This window comes from Oncorhynchus nerka, linkage group LG1 (genome assembly GCF_034236695.1).
Source record: "Oncorhynchus nerka isolate Pitt River linkage group LG1, Oner_Uvic_2.0, whole genome shotgun sequence".
NCBI lineage: Eukaryota > Metazoa > Chordata > Actinopteri > Salmoniformes > Salmonidae > Oncorhynchus > Oncorhynchus nerka.
Window position 1 is genome coordinate 37505453 of NC_088396.1, and position 25999 is coordinate 37531451.

The following is a 25999-nucleotide window of genomic DNA, read 5'->3' on the forward strand; positions in this document are numbered from 1 at the left end:
GAATCTATTTATATGAAATTTCTTGTCACGTGTTGTCCCTTTCCAGCCTCTAGGTCACCAGGCTGCTCATTATGGTGCACAACTGTCACCATCGTTACACGCACCTGCGCATCATCAGACTCACCTGGACTCCATCACCTCCCTGATTACCTTCCCTATATATGTCACTTCCTTTCGTTTCTTCCCCAGGCGTTATTGTTTCTGTTCCAGTGTCATGTCTGTGCGTTGTTTGTGTTTTGTATTATGTTATGTTTATTTATTAAAACATTCACTCCCTGAACTTGCTTCCCAACTCTCAGCGCACACGTTACAGTTCTGAGTAAAAAAACAAGGCAGTTGTAGACAACAAAAGGAAGGGAAGCCCTGGGATATAATAGTAGAACTTTGCAGGTACATGTTCTTTGGCAAAGGGGTTAAATGGTCAGCAAAAAAAATTAAAAGGACCTAGGCACTATTCATATGATTAAAATGCATTTATTGTTATGGCATGTTCAATAGAACAAACAATTTAACACTCTGACTCATTTTCACATGGCCTTCGTCAGGGAGTACTTTGAGAACTTTAAAACTATTGTATGACTTGCTTAGGCACAGTTGTACATTTACTAGGGTGGGGGTGCTAGTCCAAAACAGGTTTAAAACTTTTCTTTAGGCTTTGGGGAGGGTTATGTGATTTGTTATTGGGCACAGGGGATGGTCGTGCATTTCCCCCTGGTTTAGATTCCACATTTTGCAGGTTTTACTATATAATTTCTTCCATATAACCACATTTCCTCATCTGCTTGCATGTCTCCCCTATCAAAGTGTGTTGGTACTTCCCTTATGCACTACGGTTTTCTGCGGCTTACTATACAGTCAACATTAACCTGCCCTCTATTCATAGTGACAATAGTGGTAAGGTGGATTGTTTGCCCAGGTCTGCAGTAGGTTAGCTAGCAAACATATCACACATAAAATCATTCAAATCTGCACCAATTTCCAATATCAATCCACAAGAACATAGAGGAATAGCTGACAGGCAGCAGAGGCCAGGTGTTTCTTTGCAAGAACACATGAAAGAACAGTCAAGACATGAGACACGCAGCTCAAAAAGCTCTCCTATTGATCTTGTTAAGGCCATAAAAGTTGAATTTACTGTATAAACTATTCCCTCTTCACATTTCTCAAAATAGTACAAAATATATAGTGATTCATTTAATTCATATGAATCGATTATTTTTAAACAATTCTTTGAATGAATGATGTGCTTCGCCATTGTAGTAATTGGGGTTTGGTTAAATCGTGGTAAATCAAATCATGGGAATCATAAGAATCATCTGTGAATCGCAAACAGTAAAAGGAAACAATTTAGCTGTAGCGTTCATTTTGAATTGTGTCGCTGCAAATCAAATTTTGTAGATACTTTAGGTTTATTTGGACGTTCAATTTATGAGACATTGCAACTCAATAGATGCTTGTAGTTAGTCTGAAGTAAACACTTCTAAAAGCAAGATATACTGTATCTTGGCTCTATAAAATCCATAATGCCTGCTGAAACAGTCATTTTCTAAGTTTTTCCCCCAAACCCTTCCCAATTAAATGTTGAATGCAAAGTAGGCCTACCTGGCAGAATGATATCATGATGCTTTATATCAATCGGTTGCACATTTGTTTTACATACTCTGCCGTACGGAAATCTGTGTGCAGTACGGAAATCTGACAGAAACATCACTAGCTTAACACAAATGTACTGTAACTAAAACTTGGCTGGGACATATATTCAATAACACCCTCTAACACCTGACACCAATATAGTGGATTGGGGGGTACCCTGACTGGGACTCAAACCCTGGTCCCTGTGACTGTCACTCCAAAACCATTATACTGAACAGCTTCTACCCCCAAGCCATAAGACTACTGAACAGTTAATCAAATGGCAACCCGGACTATTTACATTGACTCCCTTATTTATTTATTTATTTATTTATATATCTTAATCGTTTTGCGCTGACTCCTTTGCACTGGCTCTATGTACACTCGATAGACTCTACCCACACATACTACACTGACACTCCAACACACACAAAACATATACACACACACATGCATATTGACGCCACACACACTCACACATTGACACACTTTCACACTTCACATACGCTGCTGCTACTCTGTTTATTATACAGCTTATCCTGATTGCCTAGTCACTTTTACCCTTACCCACAAATACAGTTTGATTTGATTTTGGCGACTCCGGGATGCTGGCCTTCGAGGCAGAGTTCCTCTGTCCAATGCCTGTGTTCTTTTGACCATCTTAATCTTTTCTTTTTATTGGCCAGTCTAAGATACATCTTTGCAACTCTTGCTAGAAGTCGAGCATACCAGAGTCGCCTCTTCACTGTTTACGAGACTGGTGTTTTGCATGTACTATTTAATGAAGCTGCCAGTTGAGGACCTGTGAGGCGTCTGTTTCTCAAACTAGACACTCTAATGTACTTGTTCTCTTGCTCAGATGTGCACCGGGGCCCACCACTCCTCTTTCTATTCTGGTTAGAGCCAGTTTGCGCTGTTCTGTGAAGGAGTAGTACACAACGGTGTACGGGATCTTCAGTTTCTTGGCAATTTCTTGCATGGAATAACCTTCATTTCTCAGAACAAGAATAGACTGACAAGTTTCAGAAGAAAGTTTCTGGCCAAGAATGTTTCTGGACATTTTTTGCCTGTAATCAAACCCACAAATGCTGATGTTCCAGATACTCAACTAGTCTAAAGTTGTCCAGTTTTATTGCTTCTTTAAAATCCGGTTTGAAAACAGTTTTCAGCTGTGCTAACATAATTTCAAAAGGGTTTTCTAATGATCAATTAGCCTTTTAAAATGATAAACTTGGATTAGCTAACACAACGCGCCATTGGAACACAGGAGTGATAGTTGTGATAATGGGCCTCTGTACGCCTATGTAGAAATTCCATTAAAAACAGCCGTTTCCAGCTACAATAGTCATTTACAACATTAACAATGTCTACACTGTATTTCTGAACTATTTTATTTTATTTTAACATTTTTTATTTTTTCAAAAACAAGGACATTTGTAGACACTTTTTGAACGGTAGTGTATGTCATTTAACTTTTAAATTGTATGACCTTTCATGTGAGACATAAACAAAACCAGTGCGTGAACTTCAAACGACTCCTGTAGGCTACCTGTACATGCTCCTCCACTCCAGTATCCAAAATGTTCACAGGCTATTCAATGAATGGAAAGAGACATCTGTTATATATAAAACACCAAAAGGTTTAATGACATTCGGAGATTGTCAAGCCAAGCCTTTGATACTGAGTACGGAGGAATGTATTTTCTATTGGTTGAGACTGACATACTCTATTTGATTGTGGTGTTGAAAATGCAAACCACAATGAAAGTCGGTAATCGGTATGCAGTTATGCTTATTGGTTGTGTGTGGTGCATTGGTACAGAAACCTGTTGGTGGAAAATTGTTGCGTATATTTCATCAAATTATAAATAAAAAGCATCAAAATGTTGAAAATCTGATTTCCCCCTAGCTAATCATTGCATGTAGCCAGATCTGATCGCAGTGAGATTGAGCTTGTAGTCGGCAAACCCTTTACATTCTGGCCCGTAGCCCTGCCACAAAACCATGCTGAAGTGGTCAAGTCCACATGCACGTTTATGAATGCAGGGTTGCCACAGTTATTTTTATTTATGGTGGTAATCATCCTTTTTTGTACATTTTATGAGGGTGGATGGGGTGATTTCTTTGTTTATAGTACAGGAGACGGTCATGTGAAAATATTGATTGAAATAACGTTGGGGTGGGGGGGTGTTTTTTTTTATGACACCTCGAGTTTGACCAGCCCTAAGATCTTGCATAAGTATGTCAATGTATATAAGACGTCACAAATAATTGTCATACAATGTAATTGTAGTCTGAAGATCATATCATGCCACACTCTAATTTTGGGATTTGGGATCGCATAAATCTTGAAGATCATATTCAGTGATCATATAACATAACAACCACTCTTAAGAACCACTTCTCAATTAGTATTCAGTCTGTTCACACTTAAAAGGTCTTATTTTCACTGCCTTAATGTGTTGACATCTTATCCCCATCACATACTCCAGCGGGCGCTCTGGACTTTTGGCAGCATGGCTAATGACACGACGGCTCACTTAAAATGGCACACTGGAGTGAGGAAGGCAAGTGGGCCTTTTTAGCTCTTTGCTGTACTCTGTGTTCATCTCATGACTGTCAGAGCAGAGGGAGGGGGTGTCACACAGTCACAGTGTTAGGCTGTCAGGCAGCAACGACACTTCCAGATCCCTGAGCTACAGGAGCCATGGAGTCCCTCTGTGGACCTTCTGCCATACAATACCACTCTGCACCACCCCGCCCACATACTGCCCTGCACCGCCCCCACGTCATCACACATAATGTCAGGAAGTCCCACTCTAGCCAACTCTCGCTCGCTCTCTCTCTCTCAACCCCCTCTCTCTCTCTCCCTCTGTCTCCCCACCTCTCTCCACCCGGGGTGTCTCACCGCTGCTTTGTTGATAACCCGTTAGCGCTGTTTCATTTTCACATTCTAATAGGGAGAGTGATGGGCTCGCCCCCACAGGGCTTTTCTGTGTGAGCCTTCATTAGCATGAGAGAGACCGCAGGCGGTGCACGCAGGAACCCAAACGGTGTGACTTTTGAGCCGCACGACCCTGCTATGGCAAACGTATGGGTAACTAATTGAGATGGGCCAAAGTCCTCGGTCACAGAGGTCGTGTCAAGCACAAATTGAAATCCGTCGGCAAAGAGGAGAGACACATTCTATTGTAATCCCTTACATGCCAGGGATACAGAAGGATACAGTACATATTCCGAATTTTCACCACTATGAATATATATTATGCAAGCAACCTCTCACAGATAAAATGAGACTGGTCCTTTCCTTTACAATTTGAAGGGAAATTACTTCTATAATTAAGTAAACAATTGACTCTGTCTTTTGAGATATAATATATGAAAAGAATGCTGAGAGGTATTACAGAAGCCATCCCTTGTATGACGGCTGAAACACCATCAGGCTCAATAGGAATGGAAGATAATGTAGCGGGTAGAAAATGTGTCCCATTTCAGCTTAAGGGGGGCATAACACTGACATTTCAGCTTAAGGGGGGCATAACACTGACATTTCAGCAGAGAATCATTGCCTTTGTGTCTACCATGTTTCAAATAACTTTTCTCTCCTCCATAAAAAGCTATGGACAGTGACAACATCAGAACACATGTTGGTTCAACAAGAAGTAATTGCCTTTTTGAACTGCCTATACTTTTGCTCCTTAGTGAAGAAGGTGAGATTGAATGAATATGCTCAAGTTCTGTGGTCTTGTGTGCTGCCCAAGTCAAACGAGCTGCAGTATGTCTTGTATCATTAGAATGTGTTAATGACATCAACTAGGTATGACATTAGTTGAGCCCTTAGGTTTTAACGACAGATTAAACCTGGTCCTGGACTAAAAAGCATGCTTAATGGATAATCTCCATTGAAAGTTCTTTGTAATTCGGCCCAAAGTCTAACACAGTGACATAGTGTAACTGTGGTTGCATTTATAGTGGCATACATAGAGAATCGTTATGTCAGTCATACTCACATATCTGTGTAAGCCATCGTAATCACACCTCTCTATCTTCCCCAGACTTCCATCAGAGAAGTAGATCTTCTCAGCCTTGTGGTCGATGGTGAGTCCGTTAGGCGTGAGGATGTCAGTGCTGACGATCACCTTCATGTTGTTTCCTGCCAAGGTGGCCCTCATAATACTGGGACGCTGCTCGTTCCAGTTAGTCCAGAACATCAGGCTGAAATAAACATTAAACAACCTACTATTAACTAGATGGTCATTTGAGAAACAGTTTTAAAGGAGTCCGTTGACTGGAAAGAGGAGAGATAGATCATAACAGTTATGTTTACAAGTTTTTTTAATCTCAAGTCTTAAAAGCAATTTCCACCTTCACTGCAAACAGATAACCCAGATGCAATGTCTCTCTATATGCACATTTCCCCTCAGACATCTTTATACCCCCCTCAGTGAGGACAAAACAAATATATGATCTTTGAAATTGAATTAGGGGAGTGTATGATGGCTTTAATAGGACTGCAATTGAAACATGTCAAGCTCCTTGGCTTTCTTCGTAGGGGAAAATAAACACTAATAGCTGAGAGAATTATTCATAGGCAGCTGTTTTAAATTGCCTATGGCTCTATCTGGTCGTGATCCCATAGCTCACGATGGCCTGCGTGACCTGTCATCTGCTCCTCATGTTGTCTCTGTCGGCTTTGTTAGTGTCGCCTTGCAGGAGCTACTGCAGCTCCCATCTCTAATAAGGTTGGTGCTGCAGTTTCATTTTTTATACTCACTTTCCATTTAATAAAAAACAGATTAGCATCAATGAATGCTGAATGGAATTGGTATTCATATTTCTTTGAGGGGACTACTAAGAATACGGAAAATTATAATCGTGTGGGATTGTTTCTGAGGAAGTAGGTTCTGCAAAATTAAAGGAATATGTGAATTGTATTACAGTGTACAGCAGCTACATATTCACTTCTTAGAAGAGAACGTAGAGGGATTATATCCTCATCAAACTGCCAGGTATTGTAGTGTACTGATCAAAGATTAACAATGTATACTTTTGAAGTTGAGCAAAATAGATATTTAAATTAGCAGCGTTCTGTAGTGAAAATGCCAAATTGCATACTGCATGCATACCCACTCAGGTCAAATTTGTTTGTGAACTCTGGGTCAGTGTTCTGTGAAAACCTCCTTGGCATGCATAATTACTGTAGTTTGAGACATACTTTTATATCTTAAAGGATATAACAGGAACATTAGTTTGTTATTGTGAAAGCACTGCAGGCAGTATTTCTTAAAATGTGAGTGTGTCAAACCAATTAAATGTCTCGCCTTCACTACACCGTAGGGATCCAATCTTCTCTACAGAACAGGACGCATATCTCTCATATAACATTCTACTGATTGCTCTAACAAAATTAAACCCACTGAGATCCGTTCAAGAGGTGACATTCGTTAGACAAAATTGTCTTTAGACAGCAAGACAATTCACTTTGTCCAAGGAGGCATGTCTTGTGTTTTAATGCTACCAAAAGGTATATATGTTATATATCTGTTGAGCATATACTGTACAAACATAGCTTCAAGCACATAATCACATACTGCATCTGAAGTAGTAACTAATGAACTACATTTGTGGTCCACACAAATTCTGACATCATTAAAACAAGAGACGAGCCTGGTTACAGATGTGTTTGTGATGTCTTGCCAACTCCCATGTTGTGACAATGAACATGGCAGTTGGCAAGACAACACAAACACATCTGGGACCAGGCTATTGGGAGACTTAGTAGAACTAGAACCACATACTTTTGGCACTCGTCAAGGGCGAGGACATGGGGATGGTCGTCTTCAGAGAGTGTGACCACAGCCTGTCTGCTGAAGGTCCCGGGCCGGCTCTGGTCCACACTGTGCCTGGTGATGCTGGAGGTGGTAGAGCTGGTCCAGTACAGAGTGTCCCAGGCACGGTGGTACGCCAACCCCTCCACTGAACCCACATCTGGGGGTACACAGACAAGGACGTCATCATCCAATCATCCAGCCTCCACTAGTTCATTTGAAATACTTACATGTAATGGACATGGCATTAAATCAACTGGTAATGCAGTGCTTTGACTCCATTGATAAAGGTGGACAGATCTGAATCCACCTCAGGAGGAACAAAGTCAATGATGTCTAGACAAGGGCTGTGGCAGTCATGACATTTTTTCAGCCTGTTATTTTCATGGAAAAAGCCTGCCGGTCTCACAGTAATTGACAGTTAATTAACATGAAGACTTTTAGCATGTTTAGCATCTCCAGGCATCCACACATACAAGCCGCTGATGCTTACCTTTGGAATATCTACATTTAAAAAAGCTAATAAATCACATTAATATACACCATCACAACTAATCCCTTGTTTATTTTAGGCAGTTCTAAAGAAACATTATTATATGAAGGAAATGTATTTCAGAAGAACACAATATGACTTGTCCTACTGTATGTTATCTGGCTATTCACCATGTTATCGGCTGTAGGCTTTTTCATTTAATAGACTAAATATGCTTACAAGTCCCGTGCCATTACTTTATTTGATATTTTATGATTTAATAGTCCGAAAAATATAATTGAACTTAGCTGAATAAAATATAAATGATATTTTTCCCATTCTGGAGCGAATACGCATATGAAGTGTCTATGTTGAGCGTAAAAGTGATCATTTGTGTCATTCACTTTAGGTGTGAATGACACAAACCTTAGAATGTCTTATAAATGAAAACATATATGGGCTGCGTGACGCGACTATAGGCTACTTATGATTTGAGAAAGTAGAAAAATAAAGCTTACACTCTGTTCCCTGCCACAGAATGCACATCATCAAGTGATCATGTTATCATATTATCCATCAGACTATTTTACATTTCATAGTTTCTTTACTAATATGCCAAATTGGTTTCAATTTAGAATGGCCCATTATCAATTACAGGCAGGAGGAAAAACACATGTCATCCTGATGCACCCAAATAGCCTCCCTCCGGTTTGTTTTTTTCTTCATGCCAGGTAGGCTATTCCAGTTATTTCACTCCATGCATCAGCCACTGTTTGAGGAGCATGCAGCCTCTCACTGCACAACAGGTGATATTCTGCACAAACTCTATATGCCATGGGCTTTCCAACCTAGTGCTTAATTTGGGAAATCAAGTGAAATCTGTTCGGGAACATCGATAGCAGCATGTTTTCACAACCAAACATATTTAAAGAAACCGTTGACAGCCCCTCTCTCTGTATGCTTGAGAAAGGAATGGATCAGAGAGAGGAAGAGATGGAAACTCACAGTGGTGAGGTATTCTGTAGCTAAAGGTAATGTGTCAGCCTATTAATTATGAAAATATTTTCAAAAATCCCTATTACTAAAATCAAATACAAAATGTAGGCTAACTCTGTAAGCCGCCCTGAACAATCAATGAACCAACAGCCATGCCTAGTTCTCTCCCAGAATCATGGATAGAAAGTTTGGAGGGTAGCATAAGGTAACCAGCCTCTCCAGTATGCACAATAATACCGTCCACACTCAAAGGTGATTAGTACAATTTGTTTAATTTTGGAGTATAGGCTAGACCAATTATGTACCAAAGATATCTTACATATTTTTTTCTGCCATGTGTAATATGCGGTAGGCTATGTATTGTATAATGGCACAATCATTTTTTAATTTAGGTTTTTAAAAATTGGCTCAGGTTCATATATAGGCCTATGTGTATGCATAAGGTCTAATATGTGTATGGGTGTTTTAAATTAATCATCACCTTAGAAAGCGCAGTCCATTTCGTTATGTTAGGCATAAGGACCATGTTTTCCACTCAGTTTCAACCTGTTGTTGAACTTCTTTCTTCAAATTGATAAATCACATTGAGGTGAGTTTTAAAAGCATGATACTGTTTTGATGATAAGTGTTTGATGTGATTTTCGAATGCATTTCCATTGATGTCAGAGTGGTTAGAGGGACAATGGAGCCCTGAGTACCAGGCCATTAGCGACCTGGTGGTCGTTAGTAATTTGGGTACTACCAACACATGTCCAGAGTGCATAAGAGGAGCTTAGTACTACGGTCACGACTCATGAGTGCCGGTGTCGAGGTAACATGGTCACCGCAACAGTCCTAGTCCAGACATGAAGGGACGGTTTCCCAGACACAGATTAAGCCTAGTCTTGGAGTAAAAAAACAAACTCAATGGAGAACCTCCATCGAAAACTCTTTTTATTCTACAACTAGGCTTAATCTGTTTCTGGGAAACCGCTCCGATATGTTAACATGCACACCACCATGCTTCTTTCATTTGTGGTGCAGGGAATTACAGCCACGAGGTTGAATTCATTGTAACTGCCGCACACAGGATATAACCTCTGCATGTTGTGTACTAACAAATCCATCCACCAGCTCATTCTAAATACTTAAATGGAATATACAAGACATTAATCAACCCATAATACATCTGATGGCACTCACAGAGTTGACAAGTCCAAACAAACCTAATTCCAGGAAAATATGAAGTAAACTAAAATCCATGAATACCAATGTAAGCATATACAGCACAGGGTAGTCTCTGCTGCAAACCGTTGTTGTTCATATATCGATTGGTAATAGAGGTCACTGAAAAAATTAAGCTTACATATTCCAGGTCTCTCATTCATTGTAGTTCATACTGTTAACTTAGTGAGCAGGGATAAATACATGGCATTCAATAGTGACCAAATAGAGATGCCAAACCGTATGTGCTTGGCATGAAAATAGGGTTGCATCAGAGTACTAGTACAACCATAACCTTGCCCCACCAGGCTCAATTGCTATGGCATATAGAGCGTGTTGACACTGTGCAACAGGGGGACTTGAAAGGGGTGCAGCTTAAAATCTAGGTGAGAGTGGAGCAAACCTGCTACAGCTGTAAAAATTGCAAAAATCGACATGTTAAATAAATGTTCGATCACATTGACCATATAAAGTTTGCGTGAAAACTATTTCTAAGTTTTCAGATTTTTTTTTCCGGGGGGGGGGGGGGGGGGTGTTCTAAGGATGCGCTGGATGGTGATGAACTGAGAGATCATCCAATAAAAATCAGCGGTTGTTTTGTCCGCTATGGTCACAACCTCCATTCAAGTCTCTTTCTGAGGCGCTATGAAACCAGACGGGTCGACAGAGACAGCCGGCTGGTGGACAAAACATAAACAACATGCTTGTCCTAGTAGGGAAAACACACATATTTATGTCTTTGCGTTGCACAAAGATACCAAACATATTCACTGAACCATTAGTGAAGATCTTGGATGAAACCTTACCACCTGAATTATATCCTAGAACTCCAACTCAATGGGACATACAGTATACTCTACAATCTGCTGTGGAGTGAGTGCTTAATTGATCTTAATGGTGAACAGGTCGTCAATTCTGGAGATACGGACTGAATCCGGTGCTTTCTATAAGCCATAAACCATACATACAGAATACTTAAGGCACTATCTGAGTCAGCTCAATTGCTAATTAATTGTTCGCAATAAAAAGGCGTCTGACAGCTTGGTTTGCCGGAAATCGTTGGAGAGGCCAGGGAGTAATTAATGGGGACGTGGAGCTTCATTAGGGAAATATGGATGATTAACATCTTCACCCTTCTTCAATGACAGGGTACGCAGTAGAACTTTGTGGAGAGGAAGGAGAGAAGGGGGTGAAGGAGAGGAGAGGAGGGTAGAGGAGGGGAGGGTAGAGAAGAGGGTAGAGGAAAGGGAGAGGAGAGGGAAGGAGAGGAGAGGAGGGTAGAGGAGGGGAGGGTAGAGAAGAGGGTAGAGGAAAGGGAGAGGAGAGGGAAGGAGAGGAGAGGAGTGTAATGAAGAGGGTATATGGAAAAGGAGAGGGTGGACAGTCTGATTCTGATAACATTGTTTAGTCGATTAACAAGAGTCCTGAATCCAACCAACTATGAATGGTGAGTTAACAAGCTAGGGCTGACCGTAATTAGTCGACTGGTCGATCGTTTGGTCGATAGGCTGTTGGTCGACCAAGATTTTTTGTAGTCGAGAAGTGGCAAATATATATATATATTATGGTACACAAGACACGTGTCTTATTTGCGCCCATCTCAGTGAACTAATCCATTGTGGAGGCCGAGATTAATCCATTGCAGAGGCTGCTGGGATGGCACAGTCCAAGAAGAAGGGGAGTGGGGCTGCATAATGCATGTCTCTCTCCAGAATGCACTCTCTCCCACCAATTTGTGCACATTCATTGCTTCGTAACTTCATTGTGTGAATTGTTTGCGTTTGATTGTTAGTGTCTATCAATTCCCCATTACATATATTACCAGTAGTACACTTACCGTTAATTCCTATACTTAATAATGTTTGGTAACAGTAATTTCTGTTCATGCATTTAATATATTATTATTCCAGTCTTTTACCGTTCTCATTGTCGGAGTGGACACGCTGTTTGAAGAGCGCACAACCTATGCAACACTTGTGAGAAACAAGTTTTGGTTTATTTATTCCATTTATGAGTTTTGTCAATTTAGTCAATGTCTTTTGTTTGGAGCGCTACTGTCAATGTTGAGTAAGGATACGCACCTGATTACGCATTGAAGTAGGCCTATAGGCTATCTGGCCTGTACGCAAATGGACGCATATAAATATGCCCATTTGGGGATCTGATAGTTTTTCGGATTTGCTTAAACCGCACCACCACTAATGAGCTGTTGAGATTCTCAAAGTAACGTTTTCTTCACCTCAAACAGCAAGCAATCAAAGTCTGTTTTTTACACCCAATGAGAATGACAGAAGTTTCTCAATGTATTAAAAAAAAAGTATCCAGCTCACCCCCTTCGACAGCCACTCAGCGTGAAAGGGAAAAATGTAATGCTCTGATCCAGTGGAAACTTCATAAAATAGGGCCTATCTGATTACTTCTTATCGCTTGCACAAATAGCCTACAGCTGTGTCTGTCCCAAGCACATTGACTTGGGAAACTCTGAGGGCCCAGAATATTTTAGACAATGTTGCAAGTTTGCTAGCATGAGCTTCGGGTCCAAGTTAATAGTTGATACAATGTTTCAAGTTCATTGCAGACAGGCCATGCGTAGAAAATGTGACCTTTAAGATATTTTTATCAGGATATTTTCTACCTACAGGCTGCAATGTTTATTTGTTGGCTTTATAGACTATTTTTTTACATAGTTGGCAATAGAAGTTTGTATCATTTTCATTGAGATTTGGATAGAATTTTGATTAACCACATGACAATGATTTTAAATGAAACTGTGCCACGACAATGTGCAAATCATAATTGGAAACCATAACTGGCACGCAAATCGGTAGAAATGGTAAGATAAATTGGCATTCCACGTGAGAAAGGTTGCAGACGCCATGTATAGCCTATTACAGGTAACTTCAGGAGTGTAACGGTAGAATCTGCGAAACCCAGTAGGAGTGGAGGAGGATGCTCGGGACAGGTTACATTTTTTTCCTTCTGGTAATCTTGATCTCTGTCTCCGTCTTGAGTCATTTGTGTCTGATTTGATCTAACAGTGCCCTTAAAGCATCAGACAAGCTCAATGCATATATAGTTGATTTTATTCAAGCACATAGGGTGTATCTATATATGAAAAAATACACGTTTTAAAATGTAGACCAATCGAATGGTTGAAAGAAGAGACGACTTCCGGTCAACCAATATTTTCTCTACTCAAGGACAACCCTATAACAAGCTAAGCTAAAGTAAAGGCAATGGATGTTTCAGTGCTAAATAAATCACTCCAACTCTACACGTGAACAGGCTAGGCATGGATTGAGGTCTACCAATTGCACAAAGAGGTGCAAAGAAGGATATCAAACACATACACACACTTGACATTTGCCAGCCACATAGCTTTTTCTCTTTATATGTCAGTGCTTCTTTTCAAAATGATAATTGCTCCTCTTGGTCAAAGCCAAAAGAACAAAAAAGTATATTTCCAGTCATCCCATCTGTCTCTGTCAATTTTGCCAACAGTAGAACATGAGGATATGGATCAGTGGACTCCTGCTGTTCTCCCAGAGTGTGACTGGTGATGCTGTTCTTCCAGAGTGTGAGGGGTGAGTGAGTGACATGAGCTCAGAGGAAACTTCAGAAAAAGGCAAAAGATGCTAACAGTGTAGAACAGAGGCTTTCCCTGCTCATCTGCCTCCACTTAGCTTATCTAGCAAAGACTGACAGGGAGAACAGACGCAACGGCTCTGCTGGCTCTCCTCCTGCCATCTAGAATGACTGACTGATTAGCAGGCTATAAAAGGTCCATTTGTTATGTGTTTCACATTCTAGATGTATTTATTAAATTCAAGCCAAATAGAGATATTTTGAATTTATCTTTGTTAGATGTCAATTTCACAAGCACCCATGTGTCCTATAAACTTCCTTAATCCCTAAATACTTAAGCTTATTTTATGCAGACGCTGTTCCTTGCAATAATGATACCCATTGCTAGCTAATCCTATTGCGAATGCTGCAAATGCTGCTTGCTTCCCAGAGTGTTGAAGATACTGTATCACTCTCAGACCACTTATTTATGTTTTGGTCAAAATGTGGTGAAAATGAGAGCTGGGTAATTTTCTGCATCAATAGTGAGACCTAAAAAAATCCCCCATCTTAAACATCTTATTTGACAGTTAAATTGTTCCCATTTAGGGCAAAATAGAGGTGGCCATTACAATGCTCTACAGATGTAGGATCTTAATTTGAGCCAGTTTGCTACAGCAGGAAAATAATCCTGCAGCAACAGGACATGTGAATTATTATGTGGATTGTAATTCATGGACATTTTTGCAGGGATTGATACATCAAGTCCGACATTTCTATGTGGATATTACAAACTTCAGAAGCATTTTAAAGCTCAAATACACTAAAAGTTTTAAATGTTTTGAATTGCAGGAAAGTTCTTTTGCAACAGGCTGATCAAATTAAGATCCTACATCTGTATACTTGATTTAGTATTATGCATCAAAGCCACACATCCTAGGACCCAGCCACTATATTCTCCACAAATAGCTTTTCACAAATGGCTGCTAAGAGGCAGGAGAGGCTGGCTGCAGACCCTCATTTCACATCGTAGGTTATTTCATTGACTTAGCACCCAGCATTACAACAGGATCAAGATTTAGAGGAAAATAAATGAATGGATGTACTAGAAAGTAAAATATTAGTAAAATAATAAAACATGAACGATATATTCTGTCAGGCATAAACGTATATATGCAGGCACTTGCAGGCACTTGTAAATAAACAAACTCAAAATCATCAAAACATAAAAAGTAAAGCAGCACGTACTTTTGGCTATGATTGATCGTCCTGTCCAGTCGTCATTAATCATCTGGATATTCCCAAAATGGATGTCGCTGAAGAAGATGCGATTGGTCCCTCCTGCGGTTTTCTGGCGGTAATCAAAGGTCAGTGCTATGATGTTTTTGAAGTAGGTGGGCCTCTCGAAGGGCTGGACGGGCGAGTTGAGGTCGCTCTCGTCTGAGAGGTGGACGCTCTTCAGTATGGTCCTCTCAGAGTAAAGCAGATAGCCTTCGTATCGCTCGCAGGCAAAGCCGTCCTCAGCCAGGTGGCCATGGGCACAGGAACATGTCCTACGCCCACTGCCCAGGTGGAAGCAGAGCTGCTGACAGCCCCCATTGCTCCTGGCACATGGGTTGGTACCTGGGTTGGCAGACACAAATACTGTGTTCAAGGCATATTCTAACTAAGATTAATTTACCCTCATTAATTACATTTAATGGTTATGAAGTTAATTGTTTAGTGTAGTGCCAGAACTAGAAGTGCTGGTGTGATATAACGTCACTTTTGTATTGTACATGCACTGCCTATAGCTACGGTTTATCTATCCCTTGTACTAGATGGCTCCCAGTTGATTTTGAACAATGCATTTAACATTGCTACTGATTGCGGGCGAGAATCAATAAGGAGAATTAAGTTGAAACCTCAACCTTTCTCCCGCCCTCTATTAAATACTGTCACATCCTTCAGGTTGACCCCCAGACCACTCCTCATGGTCACTGCCTCGCTGCCGTCACTCTTGAAGCCTCGTCGGATGGAACCATTGGAGTGAGCTCTGAGGACAGAAAGAGAGAGACATTTTGAGAAGTCATCAATGATACACATCTTTTATTTTTATTTGTTTCTTAAAAATACTTTTATTTTTGACTCTCGGACAAGATGCCCCCCATTGCTATCCAACTTGATGGATTCTCCATTCACCGGGGGGACAGGACAGTGGAGTCAGGGAAATCGAGGGGGGGAAGGGTTTGCATCTACATCAACACTAATTGGTGTTCAACTGTGAGTGTCTACCAACTGTTCACCCATCTTAGAATACCTGAAGGTCAAATGCCGACCCTTCTACCTCCAGAGGAATTTTCAGCAGTTATCGTGACTGTGATCGTGACATCAGGAGAAGAAAAATAACAAGCTGGCAGTTAACGAACTTTACAAGGATATAAACAAGCAAGAAAACTAATATCTAGAGGCTGCCTGTCTGGTTGCCGGCGATTTTAATTCTGGGTCACTAAGACGTGGTGCCCAACTTCCATCAACCCGTCTCTAATGCCACTAGGGGTAATAAAGTCCTAGACCACTGTTATTCTACCCACAACCAAGCATACAAGGCCCTCCCTCTGCAAATCATTTCATGACTCCACACTCCTGCTTCCTGTTTACAAGCAGAAACTCAAATAGGAAGTAGCTGTGACTCGCTCCATTGAGAAATGGTCACCAGAATCAGAAATGATGATATAGGACTGCTTTGCTAGCGCTGATTGGAATGTGTTTTGAGACTACGCCACTAACATTGACAAGCTAACCACCTCTGTCACCAGCTTCATTAGAAAATGTATCGGCGACGTTGTCCCCACGGTGAGGATTCGCTGGTTCACCCAATTAAAAGCCCTGAATTAACACAGAGGTTGGAACTAAATTAAAGGACAGGACTACCACACACAGAGCCATCGTAGACAACCTTGAGGACAGGAATAAGTACAAGAAGTCCCGCTATGACCTCCGCAGAGTCATCAAATGAGCAAAAGAACAATATAGGAATAAGGTGGAATTATACTACACAGGATCCGATGCCCGCCGCATGTGGCAGGGGCTACAGTCCATGACGGATTACAGAGAAAGACCCAACCGTGATCTGGGGGGGGCGAGCACGAGAGCTTCAAGTTTCTCAGTGTCCAAATCATAAAGCTGTGACAGCACCTCTCCCCCTCAGGAGGTTGAAACAGTTTGGCATGGGCCCTCAAATTCTCAAAAAGTTCTACAGCTTCACCATTGAGAGCATTTTTACTGGCTGCAGCGCTGCCTGGTATAGCAATAGCACCGCCCTCGATCACATGGCACTATAGAGGGTGGTGCGGACAGCCCAGTATATCACTGGGGGCGAGCTCCCTGCCATCCAGGACATCTTCATCAGGCGGTGTGGTAGGAAAGCTTGAATTAACATTGTATCTTTATTTACCTTTTATTTTTGCACTGTCTCTATGCACACACATACACATAATATGCATTAATTTATATTGACGACACATACACACACCTAATATCTAACTTTAAGCACCAGCTGTCAGAGCAGCTCACAGATCACTGTACCTGTACATAGCCCATCTGTAAATAGCCCATCCAACTACCTCATCCCCATACTGTTAATTTTTTCTCCTTTGCACCCCAGTATCTCTACTTGCACACTCCTCTTCTGCACATCTATCACTCCAGTGTTTAATTGCTATATTGTAATTATTTTGTCACTAGGGCCTATTTATTGCCTTATCTCCCTTATCCTACCTCATTTGCACACACTGAATATACATTTTCTATTTTATTATTGACTGTATGTTTGTTTATTCCATGTGAAACTCTGTGTTGCTGTTTGTGTTGCGCTGCTTTGCTTTATCTTGGTTTCTGCCGAAGTCGATGCCTCTCCTGATTCGGGCTGTGTTCGGCGGTCGACGTCGCCGGTCTTCTAGCCACTTCCGATCCATTTTTCATTTTCCATTTGTTTTGTCTCGTTTTCCCACACACCTGGTTCTCATTTTGCTCATTATGTGTTGTGTATTTAACCCTCTCTTTCCCCCATGTCTTTGTGTGGTATTGTTTATCTGTTTTCATGTATGCTCACGTTAGGCTGGTTGCGCTGGGTTATGTTCAACCCGTATTTGTATTTCGTGTTCTTTTGTGCCATGTGCTTTTAGTCCGCCAAATAAAAGGCTCCAGTTTGCTACCAAATATCTGCTCTCCTGCACCTGACTTCCTACAGCCCTTCACTTGGCCAGGTCGCAGTTGTAAATGAGAACTTGTTCTCAACTGTCCTACCTGGTTAAATAAAGATGAAATACAAATGTATTCATTTTTTAAATATGCACATTAATTTATACTGACTTGACACACAATCAAACCCACTCACATACAAGCTGCTGCTACTCTGTTTATCTTATATCCTTTTGCCTACTCACCTTACCCCTACATATGTCTACCTCCATAACTCCAGTATTCCTGCACATTGTAAATAGTATTGGAACTGACCATGTATATAGTATGCTTACTTACTTATTGTGTTCTTCTTATTTCTCATGTGTTTTTTTCCTAGTATTACATTGTTTTTGATTATTGCATTGTTGGGTTTTGAGTTTTCAAGAAAGTCATTTCACTGTACTTGTGCATGTGACATTAAAACGTTAAACTTTTCTAAATGACAGAAAATAGAAAAGGCTGGCATAATTTATTTTAACAATGGCACTTTATCATAAAGAAAATAATCAAGCAAGCATGAAATACCTCAAGATATCTGGTTTGACAAAAGGTTTAAAGGACTTGCCCTTGATAATGACATTGAGATATGCTAGTACATTTACATAAAGAGATGGTGCACCTAATCATGTAAAGATTCTCCCCTGAGGATCTCCCCACTGAGACCTCTTAGATTAAGGGTTAGAGGATCGGACTTTGCAGCCCACTCTGTGTGCATTTAAGGAAATAATAAATTACCTGTCAGACCAGTAGATGTAAGCTCCAAACACTGCCACGGAGAACAGGTCTACGTTGGCCACTGACAGTACAATCTCCCTGCTCTCACCCGTCTCAAGGTTGATCCTCTCTATCTTGTCAGTGCGGGCATCACACCAGTATAATCTATTTTCCTGCAGAGTTATGGGGGTACATTGGGTACATTTTATCCAAACAAAGAAATATGAGGATAGGATGCTGTTATAAAACTGCTTTAGGATGGGGTGGATGGATAAGAGCAAATAGGACATAGGTGGATCAGGAGGAAGCCCTGTACTGTACCTCATAGTCTATGGAGATCCCGTTGGGCCAGGCAATGCCAGTGTTGACCAGGGTGACCTGATCAGACCCATCTAGACGGGCTCTCCCTATGCAGGGGCTCTGGCCCCACTCTGTCCAGAACAGATACCTACCAGAGGGAGGGAGGGGAGAGAGGGAGGGGAGAGAGAGAGAGAGAGAGAGAGATTGTAAATACAGCCCATATTTATGTTTATTTATTTCCCCTTTTGTACTTTCACTATTTGCACATTGTTACAACACTGTATATAGCCATAATATGACATGTGTCTCTATTCATTTGAAACTTTTGTGAGTGTAATGTTTACTGTACATTTTGTATAGTTTATTTCCCTTTTGTTTATTATCTATTTCGCTTGCTTTGCTAATGTAAACATGTGTTTCCCATGCCAATAAAGCACTCTGAATTTCATTAAATTGAGAGAGAGCGGGGGCAGGGGGCATAGTGGTAAACAGCAATATTATTGACATCTAACTGCTTGGACAACATTAACAGATCTGAAAGGATACACAACATGTCTGATCTAATGTGATAAGGAGGTTATCAGAGGCTATACAACTGAAATCATAAAGTATTACAATGTAGTTAACCTCAAAGCCTACTTCTATTGGGTCTAGAGAGGATACTTTGGTGTTACAGCCCTCTGTTTTCAGAAAATGGTTGAAATGTGAGCCTGTCAAGCGCCTCCAGCTGATCTTTCACGCAGTGTCAACAGTCGATCTCGGACCTTTAGTAGCAAACTGAAACGAATCATACTGTGACTGCACACAACACCTACAACTGCTAAACAACTTCACATAGGTCAGGCATGACAAAAAACATCACTGCAGGAGCTAGGAGCACATCTAAGCGTGTTTATACTGGTCTGAGCATGTTTCTACTGGTCTGAGCGGGGGGGGATTTCCTCCAAGGATTTTTTTATTATTCATAAATAAATACAGTACCAGTCAAAAGTTTGGACACACCTACTCATTCAAGATGTTTTATATGTAGAATAACAGTGAAGACATCAAAACTATTAAATAACACATATGGAATCATGTAGTAACCAAAAAAGTGTTAAACAATCACAACATATTTAATATTTGAAATTCTACAAGAAGCCACGCTTTGCTTTGATGACAGCTTTGCACACTCTTGGCATTCTCTCAACCAGCTTCACAAGGTTTTGTATTTGTATTTATTTTGTATCCCCATTAGCTGCTTGCAAGGTAGCAGATACTATTCCTGGGGTCAAATAAAATTACGCAGTTTATACAATTTTAAAAACCTAAAAATACATCTACAGATTCCACAACACACGGTGTGCCCTCAGGCCCCTACTCCACCACTACCACATACAGTGGGGGTGAACAAGTATTTGAGACACTGCCGATTTTGCAGGTTTTCCTACTTGCAAAGCATGTAGAGGTGTGTCATTTTTATTATAGGTACACTTCAAATGTGAGAGACAAAATCTAAAACAAAAATCCAGAAAATCACATTGTATGATTTTTAAGTAATTAATTTGCATTTTATTGCATTACAGAAATATTTGATACATCAGAAAAGCAGAACTTAATATTTGGTACAGAAACCTTTGTTTGCAATTACAGAGATCATACATTTCCTGTAGGACTTGACCAGGTTTGCACACACTGCAGCAGGGATTTTGGCCCACTCCTCCATACAGACCTTCTCCAGATCCTTCAGGTTTCAGGGCTGTCGCTGGGCAATACGGACTTTCAGCTCCCTCCAAAGACTTTCTATTGGGTTCAAGTCTGGAGACTGGCTAGGCCACTCCAGGACCTTGAGATGCTTCTTACGGAGCCACTCCTTAGTTGCCCTGGCTGTATGTTTCGGGTCGTTGTCATGCTGGAAGACCCAGCCACGACCCATCTGCAATGCTCTTACTGAGGGAAGGAGGTTGTTGGCCAAGATCTTGCGATACATGGCCCCATCCATCCTCCCCTCAATAAGGTGCAGTCGTCCTGTCCCCTTTGCATAAAAGCATCCCCAAAGAATGATGTTTCCACCTCCATGCTTCACGGTTGGGATGGTGTTCTTGGGGTTGTACTCATCCTTCTTCTTTATCCAAACACGGCGAGTGGAGTTTAGACCAAAAAGCTCAATTTTTGTCTCATCAGACCACATGTCCTTCTCCCATTTCTCCTCTGGATCATCCAGATGGTCATTGGCAAACTTCAGACGGGCCTGGACATGCACTGGCTTGAGCAGGGGTACCTTGTGTGCCCTGCAGGATTTTAATCCATGACGGTGTAGTGTGTTACTAATGGTTTTCTTTGAGACTGTGGTCCCAGCTCTCTTCAGGTCATTGACCAGGTCCTGCTGTGTAGTTCTTGGCTGATCCTTCCTCATGATCATTGATGCCCCACGAGGTGAGATCTTGCATGGAGCCCCAGACCGAGGGTGATTGACCGTCATCTTGAACTTCTTCCATTTTCTAATAATTGCACCAACAGTTGTTGCCTTCTCACCAAGCTGCTTGCCTATTGTCCTGTAGCCCATCCCAGCCTTGTGCAGGTCTACAATTGTATCCCTGATGTCCTTAAACAGCTCTCTGGTCTTGGCCATTGTGGAGAGGTTGGAGTCTGTTTGATTGAGTGTGTGGACAGTTGTCTTTTATACAGGTAATGAGTTCAAACAGGTGCAGTTAATACAGGTAATGAGTCGAGAACAGGAGGTTTCTTAAAGAAAAACTAACAGGTCTGTGAGAGACGGAATTATTACTGGTTGGTAGGTGATCAAATACTTATGTCATGCAATAAAATGCTAATTTATTACTTAGAAATCATACAATGTGATTTTCTGGATTTTTGTTTTAGATTCCGTCTCTCACAGTTGAAGTGTACCTATGATAAAAATGACAGTCCTCTACATGCTTTGTAAGTAGGAAAACCTGCAAAATCGGCAGTGTATCAAATACTTGTTCTCCCCACTGTATCTACAGCACAAATTCCATGTGTACATGTGTATAGTGCTTATGTTATCATGTGTGTGTGTGTAATCCATGTGTCTGTGCCTATGTTTTTGTTGCTTCACAGTCCGTGCTGTTCCATAAGGTGTTCCACCATATTTTTTATTTGTTTTTGAATTAAATCAACTTTTACTGCTTGGTTCAGTTACTTGATGTGGAATAGAGTTCCGTGTAGTCATGGCTCTATGTAGCACTGTGCGCCTCCCATAGTCTGTTCTGGACTTGGGGACTGTGAAGAGACCTCTTGAGGCATGTCTTGTGGGGTATGCATGGGTGTCCGAGCTGTGGGCCAGTAGTTCAAACAGACAGCTCGATGCACTCAACATGTCAATACCTCTCATAAATACAAGTAGTGATGAAGTCAATCTCTCTTCTTTCTACTTTGAGCCAGGAGAGATTGACATGCATATTACTAATATTAGTGCTCTGTGTACATCCAAGGGCCGGCCGTGCTGCCCTGTTCTGAGCCAGTTGCAATTTTCCAAAGTTCCTTTTTGTGGCACCTGACCACATGACTGAACAGTAGTCCAGGTGTGACAAAACTAGGGCCTGCAGGACCTGTCTTATTGATAGCGCTGTTAAGGTAGAGCAGCGCTTTATTATGGACATACTTCTCCCCATCTTAGCTACTGTTGTATCAATATGTTTTGACCATGACAGTTTACAATCCAGGGTTACTCCAAGCAGTTTAGTTACCTCAACTTGCTCAAGTTCTAGATTATTTATTACAATATTTAGTTGAGATGTAGGGTTTAGTGAATGATTTGTCAGAAATACAATGCTTTTAGTTTCAGAAATATTTTAGACTAACTTATTCCTTTCCACCCACTCATTAAGTGTTGCAGTCATTTCAGTCACTGTGGTAGCTAACATGTAGAGTGTTGAGTCATCTGCATACATACTCAAAATGTAGGGGCTATTTGACCCAGAAGGAGAGTGATGGAGTGATGCATTAGATGATCTGGCCTCCACAATCACCCGACCTCAACCCAATTGAGATGGTTTGGGATGAGTTGGACTGCAGATTGAAGGAAAAACAGCCAAGTGCTCAGCATATGTGGGAACTCCTTTAAGACTGTTGGAAAAGCATTCCTCATGAAGCTGGTTGAGAGAATGCCAAGAGTGTTAAAAGCTATCATCAAGGCAAAGGGTGGCTACTTTGAGGAATCTTGTCGGTTACAACATGATTGCATATTATTTGGAAAGTGTGATTTCATTTCATATTTCATAGTTTCGATGTGTTCACTATTATTCTACAATGGAGAAAATAGTAAAATAAAGAAAAAACCTTGAATGAGTAGGTGTGTCCAAACTTTTCACTGGTAATGTATATACGTACAAAAGTACATGATTTTGGCTGTTTCAGCCACACCCGTTGCTGACAGGTGTATAAAATCGAGCACACAGCCATGCAATCTCCATAGACAAACATTGGCAGTAGAATGACCTTACTGAAGAGCTCAGTGACTTTCAACGTGGCGCAGTCCTAAGATGCCACCTTTCCAGCAAGTCAGTTTGCCCTGCTAGAGCTTCCCAGGTCAACTGTTTGTACTGTTATTATGAAGTGGAAACCTCTAGTAGTAACAACAGCCGCAAAGTGGTAGGCCAAGCAAGCTCACAGAACGGGACCGCTGAGTGCTGAATTGCTTAGAACGTAAAAATCGTCTGTCCACAGTTACAACACTCACCATCTGTTCCGAAATCTTAACTTTACAGCATACAATGACATTCTAGACAATTCTGCACTTCCAACCATCATTTGCCTTCCCGCCTTTGGGACAACAACTTCCATTGTTAAGGCGGAGACATAAGCATCTCATCATTATATACAGATTTCTGCTTTCCATAAAGCCTACCAGCCATACAAACAGCCTTACCTCCCGCTCCCAGGTGTCCGCAAGGTCTTAAAGTCAGAAGTATAATAGCACTAAACTACATTAGCCTTTTAATTGGGATTGGAATGATTTTAGTAGCCTATTTTAAATTGTTGGTGTTGAGCTACGGTATGCATACCCAATTGATGCCCCTGGCGCACGTAGAAACATGCATTCAAGCACGTACGCACACAGACACACAGACAAACAAACAGACATACCCTTTCTGTGGATGAACAGCGATGGCTCTAGGTTGGTCGAGTCCCTCTGAGATGACTACACAACGGTAGGTACCACTAAGACGAGCAACCTCTATGAGGTTGAAACCATGGTCTGTCCAGTAAAGGTTACCTGTGGGAGGAAGACAAATATACTGTTATTAGAGTACAAAGAACATTGTTACTCTTACTCATCAGAAACTAAGGAGATAATCACAACACAAACGTGTAATTTTAAAGCACAGTTCAGTAGACTTGCATCATTTATCATTTATGGCTTTCAATTTGATTTGAATATTTTTTATGTATACCTTTATTTATTTAGGTTAGTCTCATGAGATAAAATCTTGGGGGGGTTATCCACATAGTAAGAACCCATTTTCAAAAACATTTTACAGAAGACAATACTGACCAGCAATCCAGTCCACTGCGATGCCCTCTACCCTGCTGATTCCCGTAGTAATGATGTCCTCCCTCCAGGTCTGATCCCTCTTGGCTCTGGAGATTGTGTTCAGGCCCATGTCTGTCCAGTAGACTGTGTCATTACCTGTGGATAGGCAGGAAACATTGGAGTTCCTTGAGGGCTGTCGTGGTGTCAGCTTGAGGGGGGATGTACTTGGCTGTGACAATAACCAACAATAATTATCTTGGGAGATAATACGTACTGCATTTGATTGTGAGGAATTCTAGGTCAGGTGAACAAAAGGACTTGAGTTCCTGGATGTTGTTACAATTACACCATGAGTCGTTAATCATGAAACATACACCCCCGCCCTTCTTCCCGGAGAGATGTTAATTCCTGTCGGCGTGACGCACAAAGAATCCTGGTGGCTGTCCCGACAGCATGTCCCCAGAGAGCCATGTTTCCGTGAAACAGAGTATGTTACAATCCCGGATGTCTCTGGAAAGCAAACCTTGCCCTAATTTCATCTACCTTGTTACCAGGTCGCAGTTGTAAATGAGAACTTGCTCTCAACTAGCCTACCTGGTTAAATAAAGGTGAAATAAAATAAAAAATCTAGAGACTGGACATTAGCGGGTAATATACTCGGAAGTGGTGGGTTGTGTGTGCACCTCCGAAGTCTGACCAAAAGGTCACTCCGTCTACCTCTTCTGCAGCGTTGTTGTTTTGTGTCAGCCCCTTGAATCAGTTCGAATGCCTTGGGTGGTTCGAACAAAGGATCTGCTTCGGGAAAGTCGTATTCCTGGTCGTAGTGCTGGTAAGTTGACGTCGCTCTGATATCCAATAGTTCTTCCCGGCTGTATGTAATAACACTTAAGGTTTTCTGGGCTAACAATGTGAGAAATAATACATTAAAAAAACAAATTACTGCATAGTTTCTTAAGGACTAGAGTGAGGCAACCCTCTCTGTCGGCACCATATTGAAGTAAGGATGATTCTCTTGATAAGTGTTTGAATTGGACCATTTTCCTGCCCTGCTAAGCATTCAAAATGTGATGAGTACTTCTGGGTGTCAGGGAAAATGTATTGAGTAAAAAGTACATACTTTCTTTTTAGATATGTAGTGGACTAAAACTAAAAGTTGTCAAAAATATAAATAGTAATGTAAAGTGCAGAAACCCCAAAAAACGACTTAAAGTGGGACTGACAGCACACTTTGATATGGTCGTTTTCACGTTTTCATAAATTCATAGAATGTTTGGGAATGACGTAGAGTAAGGCATTTGTTTGGAGCAATAGAGTGTGTTTGGACAATTAACAGACACTGCAGTAAATAAAACCTAATAAACACAGACCTTAGTCTACACAGACCGGTGCGCCATAGCCAATCAGAGCTACAGTAGGCTTTTACGCAAACAAGCCATTTGCCATACAGGCTTGCCATCATTCACTTTGAACTGGACTGTGTGTTTACAGGCAGTAGCAACAGCACAACTTTAGAACATTAGAAAGCATTCGCCACAAGCCACAAAATCACCCAAATGGATCTCTGCAAAT

The 25999-nt window shown here is 41.1% G+C and overlaps 1 protein-coding gene across 1 annotated transcript in view; it reads right to left on the bottom strand.

The window, feature by feature from the left end:
• The window catches only part of LOC115117317 (low-density lipoprotein receptor-related protein 1B-like), a 286805-nt gene that overhangs the window by 137090 nt on the left and 123716 nt on the right, over window positions 1-25999 (bottom strand). Inside the window, exons 30-37 of the mRNA XM_065014311.1 lie at window positions 24452-24586; window positions 24043-24172; window positions 18955-19081; window positions 18655-18806; window positions 15606-15730; window positions 14944-15318; window positions 7431-7620; window positions 5643-5847 (exon numbers count right to left, since the gene is read on the bottom strand). Of these exons, the coding sequence (XP_064870383.1) occupies window positions 5643-5847; window positions 7431-7620; window positions 14944-15318; window positions 15606-15730; window positions 18655-18806; window positions 18955-19081; window positions 24043-24172; window positions 24452-24586 (1439 nt within the window). The remainder of the gene's footprint in view (window positions 1-5642; window positions 5848-7430; window positions 7621-14943; window positions 15319-15605; window positions 15731-18654; window positions 18807-18954; window positions 19082-24042; window positions 24173-24451; window positions 24587-25999) is intronic.